Source organism: Ptychodera flava, chromosome 18 (assembly GCF_041260155.1).
Source record: "Ptychodera flava strain L36383 chromosome 18, AS_Pfla_20210202, whole genome shotgun sequence".
Lineage (NCBI taxonomy): Eukaryota > Metazoa > Hemichordata > Enteropneusta > Ptychoderidae > Ptychodera > Ptychodera flava.
Window position 1 is genome coordinate 14,307,431 of NC_091945.1, and position 14,147 is coordinate 14,321,577.

Genomic DNA, 14,147 nt, shown 5'->3' on the forward strand with positions numbered 1-14,147 from the left:
CCCGTTAACCAACGTTATGTAAGGAAAAGTGGAAAACTGCAAAAGGGGAGCATTATTTTTTCACAAACCACGGTAGGGGCGTCACTCGATTTTTAAAAAGATACCGTGACCCTGTCGGACACTTTTTATCTAGTGTTAAAATGTATTCCAGGGAATAGAAATGATTGTATGCATGTTTCGTTTTCTGAAGTACATGCAATTTTACCATTATAGTGTGAATACACGTATTATCTATCGTATCAGAATCTTGGCTTTACAAGTCTATGTGGGCTCGCCTAGCCTTAAAATTAAGCAGCAAAGAGGATATTCCTGGTTCCCGGTAGGCCACAGTTTAAATTATGTATTAAACGAAGACCTTGTACTTGTTTGAAGTTCACTTTATGTCGTTTGATAGCCGTCATCTTGATCTGTAACGTTATTGAAGAAACTTGTACCCTAGTAATAAGCGTTGAGTTACCTGTGACCATGCGATTGAACTTCAGTACACAGGCGGTAAAACTAAGAGAAGATGAAACCATAGCAATATGGTCCATTAATGGCGAAGGAGAAGCACGGGGTTGGATGATGATTGAGAGAATATTTTGGAATACATCGATACTATTGGTATAATATGACCTGTGCACTGTACACAGCCTAGAAGAGCTGCGGATGTTGATGCGAACGTGACACACACAGTGTGCATGTTGGCAAATAAATATTTCGATCCCTGTAGAGATGTGATGATGATGATGATGATGATGATGATGATGAGAATGATGAGCATGATAATGATGATGGTGGTGGTGGTGGTGATGATGATGATTGTGATGATGATGATGATGATGATGATGATGATGATGATGATGATGATGATGATGATGATGGTGGTGATGGTGGTGGTGCTGGTGCTGGTGATGATGATGATGATGAGATGATGATGATGATGATGATGATGATGATGATGATGATGATGATGATGATGATGATGATGGTGGTAGTGGTGGTGGTGATGATGATGATGATGATGATGATGATGATGATGATGATGATGATGATGATGATGATGATGATGATGGTGGTGGTGGTGATGATGATGATGATGATGATGATGATGATGATGATGATACCGTAATCGATGAAAGTATCAGCAGTACAAGTAACGGAGAACATTTTAAAGCGTTGTAGACACAGAGTGGTATATGTTAGATCTCAAAAGTATTTGAAAATGTTGTTCACCAATGATGTTACTGCTAACACAGAGTGTATAAATGTACCGCTGGTGACCATTATTGTCTTCTAAAAAAATTGAATTTCGGATTTAAATTTGTGTGAAATGTATATGCTTTTAGGCAAATCAAAATTCCACTTATTGGAACATTTGCAAAGACCAAAATTACTATATCAACAAATTTGTCAAGGTTTGCTCTATCAACAGTCCGAGAGGTCATGAAGTCATTTCTATCATGTTCTAAGGAGAATCATATTCTATTTTGATTAAGTAAGGGGTTCAATGATTTTGATAGAACCAAAACAAAGAATTTGCCGCCCTTTTCCGGCTGTAATAATTAAACATGCTAGAGATTAGCAATAATGCAAGTCTCACACTGCACTTATCGGTATCGTTGGTGGCGCATAGCAACAGCTAAGCAAACAGTGTATTTCGGATTCGGAAAGTAACATATCTTGGCCCACTGCCAATTATTTTCTCAAGGGGGCATCGTTGTGTACCTATTGCACTTCCTCAAGTTTTAAAGAGATATACATCTTCCACTTGTTGTGGTCGAATTGCTTAGTCAAGATGCAATTAACGTTACTTTCGGCAGAACCAGCTGCTTCAAATGGGAGTGCCACTTCACCAAAATGTCTGCCACTTTTCGTTTACGTTGTGAAGTTTATATACCCTACTGCAAGAAATGTACCGCATTGATTTGAAATACACATTGTACCAATATATAAACTATCGATATCTTCTTAGTCAATTAAATTATGCTAATTTAATTTTACTATTTAAACCAATTAAGCTTAAATTATCCTAATTCTTGCGTGATAAGTTAGATGAAAAGCGTATATAGGTCATATAGAGTTTATTTGCGGTCACTGAGCACTTGGAGAACTCTCGACCCAGTCTTCACCATTAAAACAAAGATATTTCTTTAAGGGGCTTTCCGTATTTTTGTGAAGCGACTGAACCCCTTAGGTTATGTTGATTTGTAAAAAATGTTCACATACGGGCACAGTCTGCTTCAGTGGCACCCAGTGTTACGTCTACGTTGCCAGCTATTTAACCAGCCAAGGAACACAATACTGGGGCGTTTCAAGTTTATAACTTCTATAATTCATGTCTGCTGTTTTTGTTGTCCCTCGAGATTGTATATTTACAATTGACTTCACTTTTCAAGTGACGCATTGAAAGGAACCCGCGTAAAATAAATGAAATGAAAGAACCGGACGAAAATTCATGAGTCATAATTGCGGACGCCCGCATGGAAATATAATTGTATGCATCCTTTTGAATGCTGTTGGACCGTGACTTCTGTCGAGAGAAAATACCCACCGTTATGTTGCACCCAACATGGGCTACATCGAATATTGTCGGGAAATTGTTTGAAACCCTAAATTTGTTTTCAAATAATTAACGAATCATACAGTTACTAAATCACGTGACCAGAAGACCCGTGAAGGCGCGTGACCACTTACAGCGTCGGCTACGCACTTTCACAGACGTGTTAATGTCTTTAGTTTTAGTTGTTATAAGCGACACTAACACTTTCCTTGTTAACGTACATCATTAAACTGTATTAAAAAAACAAGACCCAGTTTCATTTCAACCGTGTTGTTTTTTTAAGATAAAGGGTATACTGAAAGAAAAATTAAGTCACACGTGGTTACATGTAAGTGATTTCCAAATTCAAGTTTTTGTTATTGTTCTTTCGTTTTACGTGGGTACTGCATACTATTATCCGGGTACCTGTAGTTTATATCGGTTATGAGCAGTAATAAAAGTATCGATATAAGTTAGTTCAACTTCTTTAACATCTATCCCAATCCTCGATCTTCCCTCTTTTTCCTCTTCCTCCCGCACCTCACTCTGTTGACAGCACCGACGAAGTTCCGTGGAGCTCAGAAAGTGTTCAGCAGAGAGCGGTATGTAAATGAATTTGTGGCCACCGATTCGAAAAGAAAAGTGCTGTACAACGTTGTAAAGCCCATTCATGGTTGCGTTATTTTACATGACAATAGGGAAAACAATGGGTGGCTTGGGTGGGGTCCCCTAAATTTTAACAAGAAAGCCACTGTCGACCTGGCTCCCATGTCCACATCGCCTCCATGAATTACAGGTGATTTTTTACAGGGTTAATACCCAACAAAAAACAGCGGGAAAATGAGATCCGTTACCACCAGAGCAGCCGGATATATTCTGCTTCTATTGGTGATTATGACCGATATACCAGGTAAGCCGATGAGCTATAGCGTGTGCATACAGAGTGCCGCAGTTGAACTTGCTCGCCGTTGATTCTCATGTTAATCTCCACGGTTTCACTTTTAAGTATGGGTTACATTCATGTACTTCTATCTCTCGGTCAGATAGCATCACAAGGCCACACCTGGTTGGTGGTTCTATTATTTTATTCAGAACCGTGCGTCTATTTCTAGTGTGTCTCGACGAGACCACTTGTAGCTCCGTACGTGAAAATGAATCGACGGCGGTCGAAGTGTGCTGCGGTGGTTGCCTGGGAGCGGCTTGTGGTCTGAGGAATTTACCTTATAATTTAAGTAACGATACCGTTTATTGAGTGTCTAGTCTGTCCTGCCGGTGATCCTGCAAGACAGAGCTTCGCCTGTCATGACTGTCAAAACCTTCAAATCAGTGAAAGTGCCTTTCATTTAAACGTCAAGTTAAAGCGATTTGAACGCGGGCAGAGGCGTGTACGCCCGGCAATTTATCAAATAAGCCGGACACAGTGAAAGTTTGAAACACTCAATTTGCCAATAGAACGCTTTCGGGACAGTACAACCGACAATATTAGAATATATATGAAACTCAACAGAAAGAACCTAGCAAAAGACCATTAGGTGTACATGAGGCAGATCCATTTAACGAGAGCTTGAATATATCTGCCATAAATTTCCAGCGTTAAATGACTCAAGTTATTGGCCAACCCACATACCGTTGTTTAAGCGGTTATATAATCGATGAATCGAGTCTACATATCAAGTACACCGTGTAGGTGTGTATCGATGGTGCGATCGTCCAGCCTTCATTTCCTTCTATGACCCCTTTATGTCGAGGCACTTTTTCCTTGTGTCAAAAATGCGACCCCTACAGTGTCATGTTCGTCTCCAGCGCGTCCTAACCTTGATCATGGATGTAAAAAATCTACATCCATGCCTTGGTGAACTTTCTGCAATTGACGATGGGCCCATACAGTGTGCGATCCGATTGACCAAGATTTCATAGAGATGCTGTCACATAGAAAGTGTTATTCCTCTGGCTCTCCTCCAAACCACACAATTTTCCATGGAAACTTACTGGGTGAAGAGAATACTTTCAAAAACCTTGTGACTTTTGCGGCCATCTCCACTCTCAAGTTACAGTATATTTATTGTACAAGACCCTCACGATCAACGATCGCATGGCTGTTAGCTGTTTTCTACAAGTTAACACGGACTACACGTTCTCATGTCTCTACATAGGATGTCCAATCTCCCTTTACAGGACTTACAAGATACACTGCGTTTACAAATACGAAAGTATGGTAGTTAAAAAAAAATCTCACACTCCAAAAAACTTCTAGCCAATGAGCTGATTGTATTCCAAACCCTAAATATGATTTACTGGAATTCGCAATATGAAAATGACTGGTGCCCTCTCGTTATTAACAATAATAGAAAGTTAACCCTCGCTGTGACGTAAAATAGAACCGAAACGACACCGTCAAGGTAATGTTTTAACTGTTAGCTTTTACTTCCAGAAATAGCCAACTGATGAATCCGGTCAATTCTTAAAAGAAATCACCACAGAACATGTTTCATAAGCTGATGTGCTGAGTTCACACTCTTGTGACCTTGCCTTTGTAATTTGAAGGGGAAAGCGAAGTGTTCGTAACTGCCCTCCCACCAGCATACATGGAAAACATACCCTCCCGCTGAAGACTTATCATTTCAACCTTGGAACATTGCTCCCCTCTAATTTGGGAGTTTAGTCTTTCCTGAAGTTTGATCAATCATATCATTCCGCTGTACTTATTCTCCTGTACGCACTGCCAGAGATTTCCCCCCTGTACGTTGTAAAACCTGCAATTTCTTCCCTGTCCACCGTGAGAATTGGCTTTTTCTTTCCGCCCACTGATCGTTTTCAAGTTTTGCCCGTCCGCTGAAAAACTGCGCATTAACACCTTTTTCGCACGAACAGCTTCGTTGGATGCACCTGTAATTCCAACGAATGAACCATAGCTTTCCGCTGTCCCAGTCAGCCGAACATCAGGACATAGGCACCACGGCGTCTTTCTCGTGTTCTGAAGGATACGGAAATTGTGTGCGAGAATCTGTATGAGTAACCTGGAAACCTCCTGACCTTAGTTACATCATAGTCACAATCGCTGCAAGGTATATGGTAACATACGTTCAAGCTACCAATACTGGGCGTCGACAACATCTAGACAGGGGTTAGCACCCACAATCAACTGAGAGTTGTTAGAGAGTTCACGAATCGGTCGACAAAATGTTCTAATATCGCTATCGGTATCCGAGGTTCGAGCACAGTAATTGGTTGCCGACCAATTATGTAACGCGGAAATGGGGAAATGTTCGAAAGTGAGGCTACGAAATCAGTGACTGGACAAAGGAACATTGGTATCAGCTGTGAAAATCTGTCCCACACACAGCTAGAAGAGGTGATGTCAATGTAGTGTGGACTTACACGCATGTCCCCCGTGGAACGAAATATGTATCACAGAGCAGATATCAACAGGAAACAGAATATGCTGCATATCTCCTTTATTTCACCATACTCGCTGTAAACCAGACTGGCTCTTGAACTAAGAGAAAGAATTACTATTTTTAGTTTTACATGAATTCAGCTCATGGTTTCGTCCTGTCCAGCGTGAGAAAAGATAAAAATTACCATGTGAAGAAGAAAGAAGAGCAATCTTTTTGAACGTCCATGATCAAACAAAAAACAACAAAAACAACAGCATAACGACCAACAAACGTGTATTGAACATCGCCTGGCAAATTCTGTACATCTCACTGGCAAATCCACTTTTTTGTCGGAGAAATTTCAAAACTCACCGTAATATTTCGTAACCATTAAAAGTGACAAGAGGAGGCGAGGGTATAATAGTTTTCTGTGTGTAAGGACCATTGTGTCGTTACATAATGTCTTCTGACACCAATCCCTTCACATGAAAGGACAAATCCCTTTTCTGAGTACCACGCCAAGAATCACTGAAGCGCAATATATGCATTCATATACGCACGGTTGGGGTAGAGCAACGAAATTATTAAGAAATATGTATTGCTATATCATCTACGGAGAACTCGTAAACTCTATACAAACACCCGGCATAGTTCTTCGGCCCAACTAAGATTCTAAAAGAAGTTATCTGAAGAAAACTAAACTTTCCATTCCTGGGATCATCTTGGGGATTATGAGAAGTGATCGTTTATGTAAATTATTTCTTCATGGTTGTTGTGTTTAGCTGTTTACTCGTCTTTGTTAAAGCTTTTGTTATTGCTCGCCGACTGAGTAACAAACCATTTAACTATGGCAGTATTGTCTAAGTACCGCTTGGCTACTTGTTCATCTCATTTCCAATCGACGTTCAATGTCCCTGATAACTGGAACTGTGTCATTATATCGCTTCTTGTTTTCAACATCCTAGCGATTTCACAAACGTTGACGGACAGTGCCAATTTATCAAGTTCTTCAAAGTATATTAAAAGATGTAGAATCTGCAATGTAACTGAAGTTTACTGGCAATTGTTGAATAGCAACTGTCTCTGAGTTGCATCGTTTGGGAGTATGTTACAGCAAAACACCCCGGCCCGCACTGTAGTAACGTTCCTCTTTAGATTCATTTTTAAAGTTTTGATTTCGAGAGAAAACGAAAGATCGCAAGCAATTAAACTATCAAACACTTCACTACTTTACCAGTCGTTTGAAGTTAGTATGCGATGACTAGAGGTTTCTACCGTTCACGGAGTTTGAGATCTCCGGGATACCATATAACGCAAGGTGTAGGGTAACCTGGAAAGGTCGAAGTGTGAAAAGGGTTCATTACCAAATGCAACAGATTGTCACAATCGCTGTCTTTATTAATTTGGACGCACAATATACTGTACAATCATAAAATGCGCCGACTGTTAGTCAAATCATGACGGCAGAATCGCGCCATGTACATCTGGAAATTTTTGTTGATTTGATAGGAGGGTACACCGGACAGGAATACTGTCGAAGATCAGTGATTTACTAATACCGTTAGGTATTTTAAGATTAACAAACGTATTCAGATTTTTAACAGTCTGAGCACGCGTAATATGTATTCTTATTGCTGAAAAATATTTCATCTGGACATCAATAATCATTTCATATTAATCACAGACTGTGTATTAATTGACATCGTTCTCCGCGAATGAACGTCCTACTAGCGTATACGCCCTCTCGGTGGGATCTGCGATATGACATTCATACACTTGGTCGCCAAAGTTGCAAAGTCGAAAAACATTATGAAAAATAATATAAATGTCTGGTACTGTCCTTCGCGTTTCTCCATTTTCCCGAAAAAAAAATCGTGATATCTTGCAACAGTCGCGGAAAGGCAGATAATCAATTAAAAAGATATTTTATTGTTCATCGCTTAGTCGCCTATGACACTGCCAACCGAGGGTGGCCTCAGCACTTTTTACACGACATGAATGTATCCCGGATGTTCGATCGCAGAAGGGGCGGATCTTTCTTCAGCTCTCTTCTTTCGGGTGTATGAAAGCTAAATTTTAAGAGGAAGGCCGTGGAGGAATACAGAAGGACTTCTTAAGAAAGTGAACAGCGATGTGTCGGATAGGCCACAGTCACCTGTGGTCTATCCCGCTCTGCGTCTATATATGTTCCCCATAGACGTGTGTACATCAGGTATGTACACACGTCTATGGGGAACATATATAGACGCAGAGCGGAATAGACCACAGGTGACTGTGGATAGGCTATGCAATTGGGTGTACTGTATGATAGGAGGGGAGCAGAGGGCGCTCGGTTGTATCGTCTTCCCAGTGATCCGCTTACATTGTTCAAAGTTACCGCATTTCCCATTGAAGCTCGAAGGTGGAAAGTCACCCACGGCTGTGTCCTAGTCTAAATCATCTGTAGAGAGATGAGCGCGATTTAAACAGTAAAATAATTCCTTTTGGCGGGTTTAGGATCTTATTTATGAATAGGGACGCCACTGCCATAACATATCTTGGGAAACTTCCCGTCGCAGTCATACGATTAGAGGTGACCTGCTGCATGGTGTCAAACATGCGGGGAATTAAATACCAACATACTATACATGCACCGACCCACAAGACTAGATTAATAGAGCGAGCAATATGCAAGCTCAGTATTTTACTTTTACCCTCTTATGTATAACAGTTCTTCAATTTACACAAAACGGTATCATCTTTTTCTAAGGTTGCCACGTTCGTCACTAAGGGATGACCTTTCGGCTTCAAGGCCTCTTTGTCTGCACTTTTTTATATAAAAGAATTGATCGATATAAACGCGGTCGTGACTCAATCTCAATTTGCATATTACTTTGCGTGACGTCAGAGATACAATAAGTTACACGAGTCGGCGCATGCTGTTACAACGATGACAGTATTTCCAAGTGTTTAACTGTTAATGAGGCACGCGTCATACAATATTCGTATAACTGAGAAACGCCCCGTTAAACGCCCATGTTTGAGTTAAACTCACACAACAACAGACTCCTGTTCGACCAAATAGCTGATATCTTTAATTTTGACCTGAACATATATATTTAATAAAGCACTATTTTTGCACGCTCACCATCGCACAGGAAAATGAGCGTCGCTTAATCTATTTTTTGAGGAAAGTCTATGTCTGCGTCTTTTTCAAATTGTTCAGCCTCAATCTTTTATCAATTGCTTATTTCGAAAAACATTATCCTAATTTCTGTGTCAAACATATTTACTGACATCCCACGTACGCATCTTGAATTTCGTTGAATGAAATAAGCTGAAACGTCGACCCCAAAGTTTCGACAAACAATAAATTGTTTTTCAAGATTCACCGGAATGCACTGTCCAGGCAGCCATAAGCGATGAACCAGTTTCAGTCATGTGGAATTATGCCAGTGGCAGTCACCTCACGTTCAATACGTTATCACAATCGAAAGTGCAAGAGAACATTTACACGTTAGGATAAAGGCGAGAACACGAGGACGTGGTAAACTGAGGGTGGCCGCCCTCACTCAACACTTTCGTTTATTCGACAGAGTGAGAACACGGCATGCTCTGTAGAATGATGTTCCGTTTCCTGGACCATTCCAGTGTGTGGACATCATAAAAATGCTCATCAAACGGATGTAACACTCAGTTGGTTTTCATTCTCTGTCATCCACTTCATTCATTCTCACTAAAATCTAAAGAGACACGTATGTGCTTATAGGTTCTGTTCAGTCGTCTCGCCGACAATGGGTAGACTTACCGTACAAATGCAACACGGAACTCAATGATTATGTGCCTTTATTTCACAAATCCTCTCCAGAGTCCTTGTTTAAAACCTACCCTGCAGAGAATCACTCATTTGAAAATCATGTTTGTTTGCCTTTCTGCGATTCCCTGTATCATGAAATGTTAGGGCGACAACCCATGTCACAATACCGATACTCAAACGCTTGTAACTTTCATAGTCATTGCGAAATAGGTCTCTCCCTTCATGCAAAAAAGGTCTCTAGGCCAAAGAAGAAAAGAAACTGATATACATTCCGTTTTACTCGTTTGCATTTTGCTAATCGCGCTCCTAGAAAAACAAAGGGAATCGAAAATGAAGTATTACCAACTCATAGAATAGTTATACCACAGCAACGGAGCAGCTTTTTTCGTTTTACAATAAACTCGCATGACTTATTCATACGTCGCAGTGTAGAAATTTTGGTTGTATAAATTCGTAACTGGAATTATATATATATATATATATATATATATATATATATATATATATATATATATATATATATATACACTTACATATGCCTCTGTGTCTAAGGGTCTTTGTTATGCATGGCTAATCGATATTCTATGCATGTTGTTTTTTTCTCAGGCAAAGCTCCTCATTCTCAGATTGGTCACGATGGCAATGTATACATGCGGAGCAGCTTCGCACTTGTACAGGGAGCTACCACACAGTCCCCAGAGGAGAGTTTGAACGACGAGGAAGACTCGGTAGGGACGGAGGAAACGCCAGGGGACGAAGGTAGGGCGAGGGTCACTTCTTTGATAATTGTTATTTCCACAATGGGGAGGCAAATCGGAACTTTTTTCGATTGTAAGACGCCGTGTCACGCCAGACAATGACTGGCAAAGCAGGAATTTATATTGGAATCAGACAGGATTTATCTTGTGAATTTAATGAGATTTTGTGACGCAAAGGGAAGGAACGTCAACAACCACGGAAGTGCCTGATCGGCCCTATTTCTCACGATCATGCGCACATGGACGATGTCTGTGACTGATGCCAGGTGTTGTGAAATCCTGATTCATCATGTGATTTTTTTTGTCGAAAATGGAATTAAAAAACTGTCAGTTGCTAAAGTGATTAATTTTCGTTATAAAACAAAATGCCATTTATAAAAGTCTGACAAACGAGTTAAAATATGATTATTGTGGTGATGGTTTAGATGATGCCAGGGTTAGTTGTCATGACGATGATGATGCGTGAGCTGCCCCCATAAAATAAAATAAAGTAACAAATAAAACGTTTCTCGTCCTCGGGGTATTAAAAAGTGATGCAGTCATGCGATTTTCTTTTTTTTCTGTTCGTTTTGCAAACATGGCTGCCACTGAAAGAAACAAACCCGAAGAACATTTCAGAACATTTATTGAACGTATCAGCTGATCCGTAAAATGAATTCACATGTAATGTTATGTTCCTGCTAGTTCCATTTTCTAAATTCAACATACATTAGTGTAACTTATATATCCTGGAACTGAAACCCTGGACCGAAAAAAAATCATGACGCGCATGTTTTCCCATGATGCCGCGCGACGACGGGAAACAAATCACTATTTTAGGGGGCCCAAGGTTACTGTATATAAGTGGTTCGCTGTCTTGTGTTGTCAAGTGAGCAGTGGTCTCTAATTTCTCTGACATCCTGCCAGTTGCGTTAAGATTGGAAGAAAGGAAAATATAAAAATGTATCGATGCCACGTTGTGGCAAAGTGCAATGATACACAATCGATTATAAACGGCGGCAAAAAATCGTACCATTGTGGAAATAGAAAGCCATGTCCATTCCAGACTCCATCGTGCCAAAAATGTGTTGTGATTCATTCGAAATCTTCTCTCAAGGTCTTCGTTGACGTCGACAAACACGTATTTCAAAATCCTCACACAAATTCAAAGAACGCGACGACGATGTTCCTGTTTCAAAATCAAAGTGCTTCAACATGGAAAATATTTCAAAGCCACTAGAGATCCGCACAGTCTGTATCAAACTGACAAACCAACCAACTAAGAAACAGAGAAAACGGGATACTGACTACTTTGGTAATCTTCGTTTTACAGGCTTTGATATTTTTACTAACATAAGACATATATATTTCTAACATTTGACCAAAGCGGTTGAATTGGCTCACGGTAATTTACCAGGGGAGATAAAAATGAAACATTAGCGAAATGGTTCTCTGATTACATCCGAATAGCGAGGCACCAGGGCCGCTCGATTGAAGAGAAAGACAATTAAGATGGGATGGGCTCTACCGAAGGCAGAGACGGGGCATTTGCTCAATTGTTTCATTGTTAGGAAAAGAAAACAACTGCTAAAGGCTCACTGTAGCTGGCCAAACCATTGTTTTTTACCTTTTCTGTAACGTTCACGACTAGCTTGCGTGATAGGTCACGATGTCCGAGGAATGTCGACAACGCCCTATCATAACACGTTCCGATGTTCATAATCAAACACTATGACTTGGAATGAAAATAAAAGGAAAATTAAACTGAATAAATAACATATTTGATATTGCTTGTAAAATGAATGAGAAAGAATTTCTGTTTCGATCACAAAGGAACCAATGTCAATGACTCATTTGTATTGTTTTTTTTTGTCAAATGATCAATATCTGAAGGCACGCAGCAAAACGTCAATTGCGTTTCGGACGGACAAACAAGTAACGCACTGTTAAGTTAAAGGGAAACCGTTGTCGGAACTGCGCCTGTGCGAGTTTCTTGTTCCGTGCACGATGAACCTCACAATCATAGTTCCAATATTTAAATTATACGATGTAGATTATGACAGATATGTTTTAACTTTCATCAATCACCATCGTACCTTGGATACAGTGTTTACGTTGGTCGTATGGGTCCCATATGACCTTTGAGCGCAGTTCCGACGACTGTATCCCTCCAAGTTTCGTAATTTATGAAACGTGTATCTCTTCTGATTAAGACTAATTTTTAACACTGTGTTCAATTGGCAAACATTCGAACCGTAGACCCCAGAAAAATCAGGGTCTGTGTTCGAACATATGCAACTTTGGTGGATTTCAAGCAGACTTGGATTTGAAATCGACATGTATGTGCACCACATCGGGATAATGACTGTATGTGTATTGAATTTACAGAAGACACAAACCAATCCCAACCGGCAAAGTTTACCGCTTTGCCGTCTAAAAATTACTCATCATCTGCCACGATTTTCACAACGGTACAGAGAGAGAGAGAGAGAGAGAGAGAGAGAGAGAGAGAGGAGAGAGAGAGAGAGAGAGAGAGAGAGAGAGAGAGAGAGAGAGAGAGAGAGAGAGAGAGAGAGAGAGAGAGAGGGGCAGAGAGACAGAGACACACACACAGAGAGTTAGTTAGTTCATGGTATGGCATAATTTGCTTAATAGCTGTCTCGGGTTCCTCCCGTAGATTAGATTTCCACATGATGACCAGTTGCTAACAACGAGGTGTGCTCAGAGGTGTGCTCAGCTACCATTTAAAAATTTTATCGCGAATCGGACGAACAGATTTCGTAGGAGGAAAACAGATAATATCATGAAACATGGAGGTAGTACATTGTGTGCTATCTCAATGGTTTAGTGCAGTAGAATACCACGTGGCGCATTAATTCAGGGTGCAGAAGTTAAGGGTGACCGCGGCTTTTCTACAGGTATGAACGGGCTACAAAACAAATCAACCGTATAAACCTGTTGTACGACTGATCACAAAATTACACTTTCGGTGCCTGAATTCTCTGAGAATTCTGAGTTGGTGACGATTATATTTTGTTATAATTTCTTCCAAATCAACCAGGCAAGTTGACAGAGTAAAGGTGTTACGTAAGTTGGAATGTGCCATCTTGGTATTCCATTGTTTTGAAAAGGCAAAACCCACTCCACTTCAAAGAATATGACACTGTAGCCTGGCGTGACCTACTTAAACTGACTTGAAGGGGATGGGGGCGCTGTTTATTCTCCGCTTCAGAGCAATGGTTGTGTTGTCATAAAGCAAATCAAAACGATTTCACAAAACCGAAAACCGTAAAAAAGCTAGTATTGCTGAGATCATTTTCGAAATTTCAATAGAGACAGCTATTTCCCAAACGTTTTATAAAACAAAGTTGTCGCACCTTGTAAACCTACAGAAAAAAAATCCGAGAGGGTGATACGTATACTCATCTGTCGTAAATTAAATGCAAACATGCATGTTTACAAACATGTTATGGGTTTTCTAAGGGGGTTACAACATACCAAACGTGCACTCGTCTTGATAATTTCCCTGCTCTTAATTTTCCACGATAGTACAGAATAATTTTGAGCTCTCTTAGAGTGAGAGGATTCGTTTAACAGTACTACATCTGAATACGTGAATGCCGCGAATCAAATGTGCTGGGCGTACAGACTTTCACATAATACTCCGCTTTAGCCTTTACACTGCGGCGTTTGAAGGACTACGGTTTCGCGAATAT

The 14,147-nt window shown here is 40.3% G+C and overlaps 1 protein-coding gene across 1 annotated transcript in view; it reads left to right on the forward strand.

Moving 5' to 3' along the window:
* Positions 1-3,235: 3,235 nt before the first annotated feature.
* Positions 3,236-14,147, forward strand: part of LOC139116933 (fibrillin-1-like) — a 58,047-nt gene continuing 47,135 nt past the window's right edge. The window contains exons 1-2 of the mRNA XM_070679668.1: positions 3,236-3,431; positions 10,301-10,453. Of these exons, the coding sequence (XP_070535769.1) occupies positions 3,362-3,431; positions 10,301-10,453 (223 nt within the window). The 5' untranslated portion in view covers positions 3,236-3,361. The remainder of the gene's footprint in view (positions 3,432-10,300; positions 10,454-14,147) is intronic.